Source organism: Malurus melanocephalus, unplaced genomic scaffold (genome assembly GCF_030028575.1).
Source record: "Malurus melanocephalus ecotype Western Australia unplaced genomic scaffold, MMel_1.1 scaffold_16, whole genome shotgun sequence".
NCBI lineage: Eukaryota > Metazoa > Chordata > Aves > Passeriformes > Maluridae > Malurus > Malurus melanocephalus.
The window spans coordinates 4,901,605-4,920,820 of NW_026623248.1; the positions used below are offsets into that span (position 1 = coordinate 4,901,605).

Sequence of the window (19,216 nt, forward strand, 5' to 3'; positions counted from 1 at the left end):
CCTGTGCCTGTGCCTGTGCCTGTGCCTGTGCCTGTGCCTGTGCCGGTGCCTGTGCCTGTGCCTGTGCAGTGCCGGTGCCCGTGCCTGTGCCTGTGCCTGTGCCTGTGCCGGGTCTGTCCCCGGGTCCCGCTCGGCTCGGCCCCTCACCCGCTCTCCTCTGCCCCCACAGGACCCGCAGAGCCCCGAAGCGGAGCAGTTTCGCCTGACTGCCGGACAGATCACGGAGGTKCCCTTCGGCCTCAGCACCAGCGCTGCCGTCCTGTCTCACTACGGCGCCTCGGCTAACACCGTCTCGCTGTTCCGCAGGGTGCGTGGACCCGCGGCGCGGCATGAGGGRCATCATGAGCAGCTCCCTCCTCGGGAATATGCTGCCGGCGAAAAACCTTCGTCCCCAGCATGAGCGTTGGGTTCCTSGTCCCTAGGCCCGCTCGTGTGGGTGGGACAGGCTCTAGGACGAGTACTTTCAGTGGTAAAAAACATAAAACTCATCTCTCCTTAGGGAAAGCCAAAAATAGGGTTGTCATTGGCAGTCAGGCTGCCTGCCCACATCAAAGTAAATCCCCATTCCTGCACCAAAGAGGCCTTTTGCTTTTCAGCGACAAAGTGCCTGTCACAGAGACACGGAGCATTAATTACACCTGGTAAGATTCTCCTGTTTTGGTGTTTGCCCTATGGTTTTGGTTCAGCACCCAGTGCTCTGCTGAGAGCAATGCCTGTGTTTCTGCATGACCTGCCTGGAGCTTGGCATTAACTTGGATGGGGTTTCTGTGGTTTTGGAAATGGTCCTGAGACGCATGAAAAGTGTCTGGAGTCCATGTTACAATGGATCAACACAGCAGGCTTGATACCAAAACTTGGCAAGTGTCACTTCAGGCAGGCAAAGCTGTCTCCTAGCRTTCAAAACTTTTCCATCATGACAGAAAACAGATCCAGACTAGGTCTCTGCAGTTAAGAGATGCCATGCCACCCTACACTGTGGTTTGCAGACTCATTTCCCMAATACCCTTTAGGCATTAGAAATCTTGCTTTGGAGTTTCTTAGGGATGAATTCTGTGCAAGATCAAATCTCTGTTGACTCCAGCTCTAGCTGCCRGTGCCTCAATGTAGCTATGTTTGCTGAAATTTAAGGAGATGGTACTGGGAAGGGCCATGTACTTGCTGCAGGAATACTAAGAAAAGCTGAAAGCAAGTATTCTACTTGTTGTGTCAACTTCCTCACGTCTCCCCTTCTCACACAAGCATGGCAGTTGAAGACTGCAGAGGTAGGTGTGTCTGAAGAGGAAGGAAGGGGCTCCCAGACACCACAGAAAAGCCAGTGAAGAATTGCATCACAAGAACTCTAAGTGCTTAAGATGGAGAGACATGGATGCACACTACATGTTCTAGGGAAACTAAATATGGCAGCTTGGCCAGGTTCTAGATCCTGGTTGTACAAAAACTGGGCAAAGACAGTGTGTTCTCTTTTCTTTCTCATMATTTCCTGCACCGTGTTTACCACTGACATTATTCAAATAATTTAAAAAGAATGATCTAAGAATGAGCAATAGCTAGGCAGCTCCTTTTATTTAACCTTTTATTTGCTATGTCTAGATGTTGCAACTTCAAGCAACACCCATTTCAATTTTGTTTCTTAGTCATTGTGGTTTTGATCCAGAAATATTGAAAAGATTCTTTGTTTTTGCACTATGGCATATAGTGAGGATGACGGTGCTGCAAGAGAGTTTGATAAAAGAAAGTGTTTGGATTGTTGGAATTTGTATTATATTGAATATTCTTTCTTTGGATTCCAGTTTTTGCAACTGAACTCTCGTTTAATAGGGAAAAAAACCCAGCCTACACTAGTCAGGTTCAGATGTGGTTGACAATTCACTTGTCTGATTGTCAGTTTTTCTTAAGTTATCAGACACATTATTTTTCTTTTTATCCTGTGCTGAATAATGTGTAGGAGTAAGAGGTCAGAGATAAAAAGGAATTTTAAAAGAACGGATATAGGAGCTTGGAATCAAATACTCATTTGAAGGATGCAAAGATGCGTCATCAGGATAGAAGTGAATCAGAAGCATAAATTAATTTTTTCTTTGCCTTTGCATAGTATAAAACACTTATAATGCTTAKAAGTTTAAACCATAATTACAGTAGTAGGAGGGACTGTGTGAACCCATGAGACTTCTTTGTATACAGTGGAAAGAAACTGATTTATTCTAATAAGGAAGCCTAATAGACCTAAAAAAGAACATAATTAACAGACGCTAACAACCTAATTGTAWGGAGTGATGAAGTCATTTTGACTAGAGCTTCAACTATTAAATGTAGTGTCTCGGTTTGAAACAATGTTTTCAGAGAAAAATGTTACAGAGTAAATGTTTCCTCTGAAGTGAAAACTTTGCTAATTTTTGTTTTGAAATAGATGTTTGGGCAAAAGTGAAGAGAAAAATAAAAGTTTATTAACAAAGCACAGTGCCCACAGGACACAGATAAAAAGTAAYAGGAACACACGCCGCTCCCGCCCCCACAGCCACTCGCCATGTGGTGTGGAGAAAAAAAAAATGCGGCTCCTGTCCCTGGGACCAAAAAAAAAAAAAAAAAAAAAAAAAAAAAAAAAAAAAAAAAAATCAAAAAACCCTACATGGCTGCTCCTGCAACAGTGGCAAAACCTGGATTACAGTCCTTTCTTCACTGTGGATGAAGCAGAGGGCTCGGTGTGTTTTTCTGTCGCCGGCTTGGCTTATTCTGGAGTCTGGGATGAGACGGAGCCGCGAGGCTTCTTCCCCCCAGCTGCTGAATTGCTCCAGAAGAAAAATCACACGAGTCGGAGAAAAAGGGATGGTGGATCAGAGAAAAGATGTTTGCCACAGCTAACAAACSCGAGCTAGCTAAACGGCAACAATGTACTCCCCTTCACACAGTGCKCAAGGACTCCCGCTGCGCCGAGCTGAGCWYAAAAGCCCACGAGCTRAGCTACAAAAGCAAACGGCAGCATGGCAGCMCCGGCTTTTAAACTGCCCGCGCTGTCCCTGACCCTTCTTCCAGGTCGCGTTTAAAGGTGCAGACACTTCTGGGCATACAAACCAACAGAATAGGAATACAGAATTTGCACAAAATCAATCTGAGACATGTAGGCTATTTTCCAGCGTAATTTTATAAAAAAAAATAAATGCTGAGTGCAGATTCAAGATGTTAATATCCCTAAATGGAAATGAGATGTTTTCAGAAGCCCATGAAAGAAAAGGGAAGCCTTTCTGTAGAGTCCAGGCTGCTTTAGATTGATTCCCAAGGCCTGTCTGATCTCACCCACCCAGGTTATACACTGTTCTGATATTATTTACTTGAGCAGAGCTGCCCCTTCACATTATGCAGGAGGAAAATGTGTGAGAGGAATCAGGCCACACYGTCTGAAAAGCACCAGCTTGTGTTGTCAGACAGGGCGGATGACTCGTATCAAAGACCTTGCCAGTGACCACAGAACAGCAAAAATGGCTTTAGGTGTCTGCACACGACTGGAAAAACTAACACAAGCACTTTCAGAGGTTGCCCAGACACAGAGAAAAATACTGCTTSTCAGCCCCATTAACCTCATTCAACATGTGTTCAATGGCTTTCAAATCCCAAACTTCTATACTAGTTCATGTCAGAGACCATTGTCCCCATAGCTTAACTCCATCACATCCTGCGCAGGAACTCTACCCTAAACTCTGGTGATTTAGCTATCATTCAACAGTTGCCTGATTTCATTTGTTTACCAGGTCATAAAAATCTCAAATCACATCAGTTTGAGGGGATGAAGTGTGGGGAGATGTGTGGCAGGATGGATTTTCCTCTAAATCTGAAATATGCTGGGCCCAATATTTTTTTTATTTTTTATTTCTTTTCCCCTGCTGTACTGGAAGAAAAATCCTCTTTTTATTGGAGAGATTTCCTGCTTGCACAATGTTTCCAGGAATTCCATACTGGTCGATGCCAATGTTTATTACTTGTAGATGAAACAGAATAAGCACATGAAGATTTTTAAAAGGGACATAAAGCYGATATTGATGTGAGGAGTTAGGCTCTTTAATGACTTCTCTCCACAATGCCTAGAACAGTTTGTCAGCTAATTCTCCCTGTCTCCAGTGCATTGAGAGCTGATAGCATAGGGATGTCTGGAGTCCTAAGAGGTTTCTGTCATACCATGAGCTTGCCTTGTCCTTGGGAAGCTGGAGAAGGCTGGGAGATCTTTACCTCAAAGTGCAGGCTGGCTCCTGTAGGTTCTAGACCTCCAGAAGTGGTGGTGGGGAGAGGTGGGGATTGAGTAGTGGGAGGGAGGATGGTGGTGTTCCAAGGGATGGGTGTCTCTGTGAGTGAGTGCACCTCTGGAGGAGGTGCTGAGACGAGAGGACAGCTGTGACTCTAGGTGTCTTTGCATATCCTCAGGTGGACAATGACCGGAGGGATCTGGATATGAACAACGGGGATGTGGATACCAAGAAGCTGACTCGTTTCATTCGGATGAATGAGCTCCGCCTGGTGACAGAGTACGACCCTGTGGTAATGACCAGCTCCCTGCAGTCCTCACCCTTGCGCTTGGCCTTCTCCTCATGGTGTCCTCTGGCCCCGGTTTGCTCCAACCCAGATGTGTGTGAGGGTTGGAGCAGCAGCAGAGACGGGACTGAGGAAGCCACACAGCTTTTCACTGCTACTCCATACATGGACTGGAAGCAGATTTGCTGGGGCATGAGTGTGGTGGGAGAGGAAGGGAGTGATCACAGTTCCTTTAGCTTTCCAGTAAATTTGGGGTATTGAGGGGCAGAGGACTCCATTTCTTACTACTCCTGCATGCAGTGCTGCTTCCTTCCATGGACATTTGCTATGTTGTGCTAAGCCTGCATAGCCAGCTCATCCAGAATGCCCTCTCTTTGAAAAGCTTGGGGAAACATGGAAGCCCAAATGACCTGCTCTCAGAAGACAAGTTTTTCTGCATCACTCAGCACATAGGGTTTGATGTAAGCCCAGGTTTTTGAATGCATATTCAAGAGTGGGCTGGAAACTTCCTAAGCAAAATCGTTCCCATCCCTTCTATCCATTCCTCCAGAATTCATCAGTTCAACAACAATAAAGACCACCAAAACAAAGAAACAAACAARTAACACACAGTTTGGCTTAGAATGCGTCCATGCTGGCCATCTTCATTGGCTCACCAATCTGACTGGCTGTGGCAGGGTGCCAGTGCTCGTGCCTGCTGTAGAGGCGGACCAAGGATTTAGGTTCCTCTAAAATCCCAGCAGTTCTCTGGCCTCATTGCTGTGGAGTCAGTAGGTTTTAGAAGCCCCAGATGCTGCAAGGATGAGACTTTATCATTGCTGATGGGGTATTTTGTGGCCTTCTGGATAGCTATGACAGCGCTGATCAGGCTTGGTTTGTAGAATGGCCCAATGTGTTGGGGCCTTCTRTAAGGCTATAGAAAGCTATACCTTTCCAAGACAAACCCAAAGATCACCTAAAACAACTGGCACATTCAGTAAATTCAGTCACAGCCCACTAGTAGGAGAGTATTTTGTTTTGAAATTTAACTTTTTTTTCACAATGAAAGATGGTAGGAGTTTGATTTTTCTGCAACCAAAAAGAAAGGATTTGTTTTTTCATCTTCATATGGGAAAAATATGTTTTGAAATCACAGAATATTTCTGGGGACTGCTATATTCTGCCCCACTGGCCTAACAGCCCTTTGAGAACATCCAAGTCACATCAGCAGTGACCTGTTCTTCTCTTTGTAGTTTCCTAAATCTTCTGAAGCCTTGGAACCCCTATGGCATCCTTTTGCTATTCATGGGACCATGTCTCTCTCTATGCATTTCTGTTGATGCTTTGGGGTCTCACTGCCTGGTGTCCTGTTTGGCAGCCAGGCTGTGTCCCTGACTGAGAATTCCTCAGCTGTTCAGCTAGTCTCCTCCACCCTGACTGTCAGTACAKATGTTTTTACAGGTTTTTTTCCCAGGCCCTTTTGAGCACCATCAAGGTGCTGCAATTAACAGTGCCTCCTGCAGTCTCTGGCCCAAAGCCCTCGCAGCTTCTCTGAGGTAGCTTGGTTTTCCATAAATATTTATTCCCAGTGCACATACTKTTTGCATCCAGAAATGCTGCAGGTCAGCAGATAATGGAGTCACATGGCTCGCACCAAGCACTGCCAAGAATTTCTCTCCCAATACTGGGGCCCTTACTGTTTCTCCCACATACTTCAGGAATTTTTAGGCACTGTTTACCCTGTGGGCTTTCAGGAGAGTCAGATGTGACCCAGCCATGCCGATGAGCTCTGCTGATTGCTCTTACACAAGGTTGTGTGGACAGGCACACCTTTGTGTGCAGCTGCTGGAGGAGCTGCTGCTCCAGCCCTGYCCGCTCTCACCCCAGCCTTGTCATGGGACTTGGTGCTGGCTGGCTTCACACTCACCTCCAGCCTCATCCTCTTTCATGAGGTCTTCTAATGCTCTCCCCTCTACTGTCCCCTGCCTCAGCTGCACACCAACAGAAAATGGAAGGGATACAAAATGTCTAATAAACATTAGGCTGACAGCAGAGTCCCGTCTGCCAAAAACAAGATGCTCTGTAATGCACAGCTGTTGCCAGCACGCACTCCCTGACCCCTTCCTTGTTACTCCTGGAGCATGTGGAAACTTTCTGCTCCCACTGATGGGGAGCTATATAGTCTGTGTCTCTGTGGTTTCAGTGGCACGGGGGAGGTAACAGGTCTGGCCCACTAGTGTTTAATTTGAGGGAGAGACTGCAGGCCTGCAGGAAGCTGKCGGAAGGAGAAGTGAGAAGACAAGTGAGCGAGTTCATGGAGATGGTGCCGTGGCTTCTCAGGCAGTGCCAGTCCTGTCTCCCCACAGAGACTCAGTGTGTAGTGCTTGTTTGGCCCTTGTCCAGGGCTTTCTCTCACTGTGGGACTGCAGAGGCAATTTTAACCCTCACCACTGAGGAGTGGACAGGCCATTGGGCTGCTGAAACTCTAGGCTCATTCTCATCCTACACACAATGTAACACTAAAGAAAGAAAAGGACAAACACCAACCTTGATACCACAAATCTTTCCCACTTTCTTTCTCACAGRCAGATGCTGGACCTCAGCGATTTAGGACACCCTTATATTCAACTTTTGCTGGCCTTGCTCTTCACATCTTTGCTCKAGCCTTCAGCTTGCTGTATTCAGCCCTAATCCTCTTCCCAATCCTTGCCTAGTCACTATCTTGAGGCCAGTGATGGACCTTTGTGGTYTTCAGACTCCTATCTGGGAAATAACCAAAGCCAGGAGGTTAAGTGCTTCTGCAAAGAACCCAGATTGATCCCCCCTGCTTCAAAGAAATCTGTGCTGCTTGTGAGGATGATTTTCAGAGAAACCCCAGCTGAGCCATGTGGACATATGTCCCACTGCACCCAATGCAAACTGTGTTCTCAGTCTCCTTGCCTGTGTGTGTTTCTSTCTCTGTGCTGGGCAGACAGCAATAGGTGTGATGCAGAGTTCACTCCAGTTTAACCTGCTCCTGATCACAGACAAGATGTCCCCAAAGCACCCTGAGCGAATGAGCAAGTTTCGGGCAGCGGCAGAACTTTACAAGGAGAAGGTAAGTCCAAACTGAGAGAAAGAGGGGCTGTTGGGGAGCAAAAAAAGAGCTGTGATTTCTGCCATGAATGGGGAGGGCATAMACTCTTTTGCAAATTATGACAGCAAAGATCAAGAGCAGGAACAGAGGATTATCTGGATAATTAAGTGGAGGGGTTGGTTCTGTTCATCTTTTGCCAGTTTGCCACTGCACAGGAAAAATAATCTCTGTATCCTGCTCTTCTGTCCTGGTGAAATATGGTGTGTTTTGTTCCTTTTAGTCCAGTTTTGTTCCCTTGTACTGAGAGGTGGCCACACAGCTGCTGCAATTCAGTCTGGCAATAGTTGCATTCCACTGATGTGAGAAATGAATTTGTGTCTACAGCCTGCAGGACGCCAAGGAGCCTTATATAAGTGACCAGATAGCAAATAATGTCAGTGCTTCTTAACCATTAGACTTCTGGCTGGATCCTGGGTAAAYGGCTGTTTTAAAGGAGCTGCAAATTGATTTCTTAGATATTCCACACTAAGGTGATGAAATAGATGAGGTGTTTCAGAGAAATTTTTCTTGAATCCCATTCCTCTGTGAAGAGAGCTTCCCAAATAGTAAATCATCCTATGGCTGATTCTCTGGCAGCAGCTGGATTACAGCAGAATTTGTGTACAAGAAACAGAGGAATGATTTGGCAAGCAAAGGAGGATTGGGAGCAATAGGAAGTTATTTGTGGTAAGGGAGAGCAGCAGATGAGAGGGAATCACAGAATATGGAAGCTGGAAAGCATCGGCGAGCTGAGGAGCATGAAGAGATCTTCCTCTGAGAAGTGTGGAGCTGGAAAGAATTGGGATTTGATAATAGAACATCTGCGTGCATCTGGTTTTGGTATTGAAGGGACAGATTAGAAATCAAATATATACTCACCTTTGAATCAGGGRCCATCTCAGAACCCTGCATTCTGAAAAGTCTTGAGACTTGTTTAGGGCAGGACTACTTTGGGTCTTTACATCTTCCCTCCCCATTGGCAAGAGACTAGGCAGAAACTRTGCATCAAAATCAAAAGGTCACTTCAAAAGTGTTTTGCTTTGATGGATATGTAGTTATAAAAGAAAATTAATTTATCTGTAAAATTCCATTTATCTATTGTGAGGTGTGTGTTAAAGTGACACCCTTACCACTGYTCTCCATGAGAAGCAGAGTCTGATACGGGTCTCCCCTCAGCAGCTATCTCTTTTAACACAATGCTGTTTAGCATCACTATGCTTTGCTGATGCAGCTGTGTCTAGTTATCATGTGACATGCCTAGATCTGAGAAAATAGCAATAATTTTCCTAGAAATATTTCACAAATCATTGGATAAAATGTTGTGCTGAAGTTCAGACAATTTATGAATTCTCAGCAAGCCAAATACTTTAAAAAAAAAAAACTTTATTTGTGTGGGCAAGTTTCCCACTAAATCAGCCTAGAAGTTTGCCAGAGAAAAATATAAACATTAAAGATGTGGGGATTTGACTAATTATTTCTACTTTACTGCAATGGTTCTTGAGGACACAAACATGAAGGAACTTAGAGTCTAATAAGYTGCTTTTCCAGAAGGAGTGGCGCTCTTACAAGTAAATTCTATTTTGGACTGCCCTCCTAGAAAGCAGCAAGAGAGTGCTGGGGTCCCTGTGTTTGATTTTTGTATCTGGATAGTAAGGAGTAAGCAGAGTAARCTGCTCACTTAGGTTTATCTTCCATTGTTCTGTCATGTAGAAAGACATGAGTTAGTTTGGGTGTCAGTGGCAGCCACCGCACAATACCCCGGAAATCCCTGCTGGCTAATTTTCCTAAATGAAGTTATGTGTTGTCAGGATTACCAAGTTAACTGAGGTTTGCTTCAAAATAAGTCAAGGATTTATTAGATTTTTCCTTTTTGCAGCTTGCAGATTGTCTGAGAATAAATGCAAGATTCTCGAYTTGAATTTTATTGAGGATTAGCAGTGAATAATTCCTATTCTGTGGGATAGTGGTGGAAGCCTTCTTTGTGCTGAGGGGTTAGTGCTGTCAGTTTGAGCAAGGAATCATTGCTGTGCAGCAGAGAGCTGTTCAGGCTCCCTGTGAGTACAYACCACTGCATCCAGCACTGCTTCACTGGGATTGCAGAGTGCCAGAACAGAGTGGGCATACCTGCTGTGTGCTGCAGCATTTCTGCAAGCCAGTGCCCAGCACAAACAGAGCCCTAGAAGGGTTTACAGGCAGGAGAAGGGGTACAGATCCTGCCACACATTTCTGCTGCACACTGAGGAAGAGCAGCCCTTGTCATTGTCATCACCAGTGAGAGGGGAAAGAGAAACTTATTGCTCGGAAAGACAAAGAGGAACTGCTGCTGCTGCTGCTGACTGACTGGCCCCAAAGAGTGAAAAAAACTGTAAAATTGTGGAATCACTGAGGTTGGAAAGGACCCCTAAGATCATTGAGCCCAACTGTTAATAGAGCATAAGGAGGTGCTTCACCTGCCAGTTTCTGGATTATGATCCTTTCATCTTTGTTTTGTGGTGTTTGCACTTCTGCCTGAGAGGAAGCTGAGATTTTCAGCTGGARGATCTGTGAGGCAGTATGGTGAGGACTGTTATTTGAAAACAGCCTGAACTGCAACTGGAGCAGCAGTGAATGCCTGGAGGCAGTCTAGGCTTTTCTAGGTTTTATTGTGAAACCTGAGAGCTATAAAATGTTGGAGAGGAAAATGCAAATGGTAGATGATGCTAAGCCAGCATAAGCTGACAACAATAATAAGAAATATGGCAGTTTTCTAGCAGACTTTGAGAAACAATTGTCAGTCRATAACTGTAAAGAGTGTTCAGAGCACTGCAGCTGCAGGAGTGAATCCACCAGCTTTCTTGGCTCTTCAATCAAATGTGTGCTTATTTGAGAAAGTACTGCCAAGAGTCCAGGCAAGGAAAGGAAATGCACTGCAGAGGAAATGTCAGGGTTTGCACTGCTGAGCCAAACTAGCATAGTCATATCCAGTTTTCTTTCTACAGTGTCAGAGTATAACATGATAATTACAGCTGGTGTAACTCTTGGGTGTTTGTAGAAGTCTCAGTAAGGTGATGGTGGAATAACAAAAGCAGTTTTTGTTGCAGCTGACGTAATTGGTTTCCAACATCAAAATGATTTGGGTAGAGATGTTGGTAAACTCTCTTTTAACTTATATGTAGGTCCATTTAGAAATGCATTTTGAGAAACACCTGGTGTCCTTCAGGAGTTCTTCCAYGGAAATGAAAAGATTATGCCCTTTCTCTTGCAGACATTCACACACTTTTTATTTTTCTTGTGAGATATTGATGACTCCAGAACTGAGACAGATAATATTTAGAGATGCCTCTTCTAGCCATAAACATAGGAGCCTGTAAAATGGGGTTTTTAATGTCACTTAATAGATATCTGCAGTAAATGGTTTTCATAGCAGTTTTTACGTTTTTTTAATCATGACTGATTTTTTTTCTTGCTTTGATATACTATGATGCAAGAAATTACTCAAACTTCAGAATTTGATCTCTTTGATTCTACAAAAGAATAAAGACTGCAGCTCTCTGAACTTCAAAGTCAAAACTGGATATGAGGCTTGACCACCCTTTCTGCTTGTTAGAGGGAAAACTAAGCAATGTCAAATTGGTTCCTACCACCGCAGTGCCATTTTCAATTAACTTTAATTCCTTGGGCAATAACATCATTCCATATCTTAGTATCTACCAGGAACTTGWTGTTCTAAAAGTGCTGGGCTAGGAATCAAGTTGTCAAGACATCTAGAGAACACAAGTTACAAAATTTTCTAAAAGGGAGCTTGTTGCAGATGACAGTGCACAGATAATGCCATGTGTATGGAGAGATTTTGAGTCAGGAGCTCCTCATTCATGGAGAGTATCTTTCACTGCCTCTAGCAGCAGATCTCTGAACACAGGCTAGAAGATTGYTTACAAAATGAAACATTTGCATGGAAATAATTTCAGAATGAAAAAAATCCCAACCAGCTATTGCACAGGATAGTACAAAATGGAAAGTGAACTTTCTGTTTGGGATGGAACTAATTGGTTTCTAGCAGTTACGTGAGAGTTGCCATTGTAAGTGGAATTTGTTTTGGTGAGCTGTAGCTTTGGTAAGTTGTCTGAGTAAAGGTTTTAGGCTCTTTTCAGCACTGAGAGAGAAGGACAGGTGTATCCTTCCTTCCTTTTTAGAATAGGTGGAATAAAGTGCCTGTCACTGTTTATTGTAGAGGTTACATCCGTGATGGGCTGAGGCAAACTGGCATCTGGATARCTGAAGTTGGGCAATGTGAATCCTGCCTCATGGTCAATATAACTTCCCATGGTTACTGAGTTCATTCTTTATGTTTGGAGCTGATTGGAAATCTCAGAACAAAATTAATTCCTCATGAGAAAATGTCAGTTCCACGACGTGGCATCTATCATGGAAGTGTGCCCACTGAGACACCTTGGTTTTCAGCTGCTGTGGAGATCAGGCTCCCTCCCACTGCTTGTGGCCTGTGGGCCAACACATCCCACATTCTGCCCCACAGGCATGTCCTGGAGACCATGGAGACCTTGGTGGGACTCCTGAAACACAACCAGCATAGGATGCATGGAGTGTCCTTCTGCTGAAGGAGGGTTCATCCATGTCATGGTGCCTACCAGAAATGCATCATTCTGATACCCATCAAGGTGTCTTCTTTTGAGCTATGGTAGCCAAATGTATTTACTCTCTTTCCAGTATTTTTTGAATATGGGTAGAAAAGGAAACTTCGCTTTACTTTGGCACACCGTAACTCTGGGAGCCAAATGAGAGTCTTTAGCGAGATCCAAGTTAGTAATTCTGAATGATGATGATGATGATGATGATGATGATATCTCAGCCTTTCTGTCTGAGGGGCAAGTTTATGTGTTTCTGTTTGCTCCTGTAAGGAAGAAGGAATTTGGAGTTCTAAACCAACCCCAGCCTTTTTAGGTTTTTATTCTTACTCTACTCCTGGTATTCGTGGATAAAATACATGCAACTTTTTCGTTTTGGGGGTTTTAGCAAAGTCTGGAAGCTTGATGAAGTGAAGAATATTGACTAATATTTATTCATATTACCATTTAAAAATGTTAGTAATCAGTTTTAAATGTGGTAGAGATTTTGTAGACACAACAATACTTTTAAAATTTTAATAACTTCTAATATTTAATTAAAAAATACATTGTCTAGGGAATCTCTTACAGAGATGAACTGGTGAAATGCCGTACCATTTCCTGTACCCACACTCTGAAAGTGCTTCCCTCCAACACTGACCTCTGTTCCCAGCTTTCCAGTTGGAAAGAGAGCCCTAAAATCTTACATATTGCTGTTCCACCTGAAAGGCTCTTAGAAAAAGTCTCTAGATTTGTGAACCTTAGATTTGTGACCCTTCTCTAGATTGGTGTTTTATCCTGTGAAAAGATGAATTAAGCCCTCTGGGAGAAGTACCCCACAACCTGCCTGCTCATGAGCTTTTTGCTCTTGGGACACAGCTGACTTCTGGAAGAAAAATTACAAATGGTGAATGTCACATACCCAGTGAAAGTGCTGCTCCTGTTCCTGTATTTCATTGTGTAACTGAAGTTAAACCTTGCAGCAGCCTAACTGTCYCTTCTTCCCATAGGCTGTTGCTTAGGAAAGTTTACAGATATATTTGTTTTTTTGTAGAACATAAATTTAATAAGTAAAGAATTTAGGATTTATGAAGATTATTTTTAGAGAAGAAAACAAGTTTTGAACTAACTTGAGTTTTCTTTATTGGAAAGAAAGAAAAACATGAGTCACAGCCTGGGAACTGGGCACATAATTTTCACATTATACTTCTTCTGTTTTTTTTAAACTCTMCTTTTCTTGTGTAAGTGAARCCATAGCCTAGTCCATRGGTWATTGTATATGCTAGATTGCAGTGGMTTGCACAGGGTAAAAAGGATATAAAATGACACATGCTAGCTGGGTATTTATTTCATTTACTTGGATCTCATCTGCTGARGGATTCTATTTAATCAGGTCACTGATTAAATTGTTTAATTGCTGTATTAATTTTTTTTACAAATTTTATGCATAATATTTGTATTTATTATTAATGTATAAACTAACAAAAACTTTTAGAAATCRTTGTAGATTTCATTGATAATCTTTCAGGTTCTGAAATTTTCAGTTTGCATGTATTCTTACTGCACTTGGAAGATCTAAGTTGAAACTTAGCTCTCAAAAATTAAATCATAGAGTTTGTCACCAAAGTTTGTCTTCTGATCATCCCAGCAGAGTCCTAATCCTAAGCTTGATCTTGTTCTCCAAGATTCTTTGGGAGCACAGAAAACTGTAGGTCATTCTCATCTTGGCTAATTCATTGCTGAGTTTCTCTCCCCAGGTCTGAACAATGCTACACTGAGCTGGGCTGTATGGACATTTGGGCTGTGTGGACATTTAGGCTGTGTGGACATTTGGGCTGTGTGGACATTTGGGCTGCATAGACATTTGGGCTGTATGAACACTGGTGTCTTGCCAACAACCTCTGTTTCCCAAATCATTCCATCTTCATTTGTGCTGATTGCAGCTCACTTAAATGCATCCTTTGGTTTTGGTACTCTCATGTTCTTATCCTTCGAGGCTCCTGATGCCCCGTACTTAATTCCCACATTCTTGCAATTGAGTTTGATCCTTCACACACCAAAACCCCTTTTTACTCTGGGTCTTGCATGGATGTGAGCATCTTATCCAAATAGCATGCAAGTAAAGGATTCAGCTTCTTTGACATTTGCTGTTAAGATAAAAGATATCTTGTTTCCTCACCTATTAAGAGAATAGAAGTGGAGACTGYCTTCCTGTCATACTGAAGGGAAAAGAAGACATTTTCTTTGGTAGTACAAGTCTGGACTTAATAAAATACAGACAAATGCACTGCATGAAGCTGCTAGATAGTGGCAAAGAAAAGTATTGTCCTAACAGAGTATGGATGGTTTTCTCAGACCATTTTATGAAAAATATCACTGTTGATCTTCATATGATCATTGTTTGGGGATCTGTTCTCTTTCTCAGCTTCTGTTTTTCTCACATTTCCTTTCCTATTTCCATCTCAGATTCTCTTTATCCTGTTGGACAGCAATTTGAAGAGCAATGAACGAGTAGTGTCATACTTCCAACTGAAGAAGTCCCAGCTGCCAGCTCTSGCTATATTTTACACACCAGATCATGAACATGATGTGTTGACTGTGGATGAAATCTCTGTTGAACGTGTACAGGACTTCTGTAATCGTTTCCTTCAAAAAATGCAAAAGGTAAGGGTGGGAGGGTGGNGGGTCTTGATGTTGCTGTTTATAAGGCTCTTGAGGAAGATGACTTCAGTTCCTTGAACTCCTCCCTCTTTCACGTACATTTCCACCTGAATATCAGAAAAGCATTAGATTTAGGGCAGTGCAGAGATGGATGTCTTTGCAGAGCCTCTTTCTTCATTGACCTGTGCCTTCTAGCTCACAACAAGAAAAAGTCACTGATCTCTGCAGCTGTGGGAAGGTTTCCGTGAAGCATATGTCTTTTGGGAGCAACAGCTAGGGAGACAAAGTGAAGGATGCTTTTGGATGCTGAAAATGGATGGCAGCGTACGAGACCGGGCCAGAGAGACAGGGATATGGACAGGAATTAAATCTATCACAAAGATTACAGAACAGTGTACAAATAGGGCCTTAGGACTCTACTAGAGGTCTCTGCTGAGAGAGGGACAAGGAAATCTCCATGTTCATTCAGTCCTAAGGATTCTCTCCCTGTCAAAATTCATCCTCCTGTAGCACAGGTGCTTTGTGTTGTGGGATGGAAATGAGATAGTTGGGGCAGTGGTGTAGACAGCRGAGTGGGCATTTGAGTTTTTTTGTTTTCTTTATCACCAAGTCATGTCAAAACTGATTTCACGCTCCTAATGTGTTTCAGAGAGAAGATGAATCTGAGGAGAAGCCCCTCAATGAAGAACTCTGATTCTTTCTCAGCCAACAGGATGATTGTAGCCAGAGTCATCTGTTTCTGGTGTATGAAGAGTTCACTCTGCCCTCCAGCTCAGCAATTCCTGAGCCAAGTCAGTCATGGATTCCCATCATCATTCTGTGTACATATATRCTGCCTGTTTCTCTTCAAGCATCTCTCCTCTCTTATTTCTTCTCATTTGTTGGCCACAGATCTCTTTTTTCAGTACTTCAGGACCTCTAGAATTGCCCTACAGTATGTCCTTTTGTGCCACACTGCTGGAGCAAAGGGCAGCATTGTGAAACAGCATTATCAGAGATAAGGCTAGTATTTCCCAGGATCTGTTTTCCTCATTCTTTTGGTTTTTGGTGCCATGCTGGAATTCACTGTCAGCCTTTCTTGATACTACAAACAGATTTGTTGCTTGATGTCACATGAAATTTTCCATTTATTTTACTRAATAAAGCAGTAAGTGAATAGCCTGAATTTTTATGCAAATGTGTTATATCTCCCTTGTCTTCCACTTAAGGACAAAGTCTCTGTATTTATGAGTGAATAAGATAAAAAAATCCTTTCTCTGAGTTTAACCAAGGCAATGCCTAACCAGTCATGTTGGTTACTAAGAATAATTCCCTGTGGAAATGGACCCATCATGAAGAGATATTTCCACCAGGATGGGAGTTTCCAGTGTCATGCAGGACAGCGGTCCACAGTAAACAGTGTGGGGGCACTGGCCTGGTGCACAAATGTCTGAAGTCTGTGTCTTGGTCAGCTGCAGAAATTGGGCACAGAGACGTGACTTTTCCTCAGTACKGCAGGGAAACAAAATAGGACATGAGCGAAGCTCTGGTTCTGCAAACAAGCCTGGGAGTAAAAGCAGTGTCCCCAGTGACTGTGCTCGCTGTGTACACAGCTAATTATAGGGATAACTTTTCATGAGCTTCATTATGTACACTGGGGAGTTTAATTCCCTCTGCACCCTACAGAACTCTGCATCTRACTAACAAACTTGGGAGCCACAAGCAAGCCACAGGAAAAGCCTCCTCCTCCTCCAGCAGTTCTGTGGTGCTCTGCAGGACTTTCACAGCACAGGCAGCCCTGGGGCACTGCACGCAGTGCACAGATGTGGTGGCAATAGAGTCAGGRGGTCTGCCTTAATCCCCATGCTCAAAGGCTTCTGCAATGCAGCTTTGGTGGGCTTAGCCACTCCGATAGGGCATTTGAGATAGAAACCACAGGCAGAATCATGTGCATGGGTCTATCTCTTGTTTGCTTTATTTTTGGTTTTTGTGCCCCATTGTATTATATCTGACCTGAACTTGTGATGTACATGGCCCAGATGTTTTGAGCTGTCTGGGGAGGCTGGTTTGGTTTTCAAAGGGAGGAAGTGCTAGATGCAAASTGACAGAGGGCAGGATGAAGGGGCCCCTGTTCACCCGAACATTGCAGACATACTGTGGTATAAGAACCCCTGCTCTGCAGCAGCATCTGAACTCAAAGGACATYCAAAATATCTAAGATAGAAGCTCAGTTTGCCTAGCAGGAAAGTGAGGCTGCAGAGGCGTGTGAGAGCTGCTGTCTTTACCCCAGGGAACAGGGAATTGGGTTGTGTTGTAGAAGATACAGTTACATATCCATCTTTGGTGAGAAAGGATTTGAATATCTCCAAAAGCAGAATGTTACAGAGACCTGGAGATTCAGCAGGGGGACTTATATATTTTTATTTTATTTCTGAACCACTGTGTGTGACATTAAATAATGAAGTGTTGCTCAGAGGTGAACTAGCCCTCATCTGCTGCAGGCTGAACCAAGACTTTGCATATGAAAATCTGTCCCTCAGCTTTGTCACTTCAGTCCCACTTGCACACAGAGTTATGGATCTGCCTGTGAGGGGCCCTGAGCTGCAGAGTCTGACTGCAGAAGGACCGAACAGCCTTTGTACCTATACTGAAGAAGAGGAGCAGGCTCTGGTTTCTKCATGTGAGTCTGCCTTGTCAGCATTGCTCCTGCTCCTGGCAGTGGCTGGGAGATGCTGAGAGGTCTCTGACTGCCAGCATGAAGGGAAGATCATCCCCCAGGCCAGGTGCCTTATTCATGCTGAGTCAACTACCAGCACAGCAAGGCAGGACCAAAACTTCTTCCTTTGTTTTAGGGACCCTGCTAACTTTGAATAAAAATTTTTAAAAAATTTCTAAGATATTCACCACAAGCTGTCACAGGATGAACTTCATGGTGCCTATGTCAGATTCCATCTCATGCATGGAAGTCCAGCACTGAGCTGGGYCTGAGTGYCCAGSACAGGGAGGAGATTGTGATGATTTAGAGCAATATATGGTAGTAACCATTGTTGTCCTTATTGCAGATGGAGGAAGGGCATAGCTGTCCGACAGCTCTGTTCACAGAATCACAGMATGGGTCWTGTTGGAAGGGACCACARTGGGTCATCTGGTCCAAGCTCCCTGCTCAAACAGGGTCATCCCAGAGCACATTGCACAGGATTGTGTGCAGATGCTTCTTGAGTATCTCCAAGTGAGGCAGAATCCACAGCCTCTCTGGGCAATCTGTTCCAGTGCTCAGTCACCCAAAATGTAAAAAAGTTCTTCCTCATATTCAGATAAAACTTCCTGKGCATCAGTTTCTGCCTGTTGCCTCTTGYCGTGTTGCTTGGTGCCRCTGRGAAGAGCCTGGCTCCATCCTCYTGACACACYCCCTTCAGATTGCAGACATTGATGAGGYTCCCTTTCAGTCATCTCTTCTCGAGGCTGAACAGGCCCAGCTCCCTCAGCCTTTCCTCATAAKAGAAATGCTCCAGTCCCTGAATCWTCTTTGTAGCCCTCTGCTGGAACWGCTCCAGGAACTCCATGTCTCGTACTGAGGGGCCAAGGGGAGCTAATCTGGAAGGAAGATGTACCAATAAATATGGGCAGCAATATTACAAATAAACTCTCTATTGCTCGTGGACAGATCACAGGATTTAGCCATTCTTAGTCACCTCCCCACAGGATGGCTTCCTCYCTGTACCACTAACAGCAGCCCACAGACTGGCAAAGAGGTGAGGACAGTTGACACAGGAGGARGAAACATTGTCTGAAGGATATAACTGGGATAGCGGTGTGCAGGATGGTGAAGGAGGGGGGCCAGGAAGAGCCAAAGGCTGTTTAGAGAGAAGTAGGGGGTCAATGAGGGAAGGTGCTGGGTGGATACCACAGAGAACTGATAATGATGGAGAAGGGAACACAGAAGTGTTTTCTTCTAAGGCTGCAAATCAAATACCTCTTTGATCTATTTTGGCTTAGTCACTAAGGAAACTTCAGAKGAACATTTTCAGTGGAAAAACCTGCAAAACCACAAGATGCACATTGAATAAGAGAGTACTTGTTCTCTCATTTGAATTTCTCCCTTCTTTGCTAAAGTACTTGYAAATCCAGGCAGGCAGGCTAGTTGCATGATCTGTAAAGCAGCACTTTTCCTCAGCTTAGAGGAAAGGTCCATGGATAACAGCATCCCTGCCTGCACCAGGCACCCACATATGGCAGCTATGCAGAGCTGCTCTCTGTRTCACAGCTGCAAACAGCACTGTGCCCTCCTTCCCACACGCTCACCAGGGCTCGAGCTGTTGAATCCTCCATGGATCACAACAGCCCCTGGAGAACCCCATATCTT

General features: G+C 44.0%; 1 protein-coding gene across 1 annotated transcript in view; it reads left to right on the plus strand.

Moving 5' to 3' along the window:
• The window catches only part of ERP27 (endoplasmic reticulum protein 27), a 20,281-nt gene extending 4,250 nt beyond the window's left edge, over positions 1-16,031 (plus strand). The window contains exons 3-7 of the mRNA XM_057385395.1: positions 170-307; positions 4,411-4,524; positions 7,469-7,594; positions 14,680-14,877; positions 15,524-16,031. Coding sequence (XP_057241378.1) covers positions 170-307; positions 4,411-4,524; positions 7,469-7,594; positions 14,680-14,877; positions 15,524-15,568 — 621 coding nt within the window. The 3' untranslated portion in view covers positions 15,569-16,031. The remainder of the gene's footprint in view (positions 1-169; positions 308-4,410; positions 4,525-7,468; positions 7,595-14,679; positions 14,878-15,523) is intronic.
• The last annotated feature ends 3,185 nt before the right edge of the window (positions 16,032-19,216 follow it).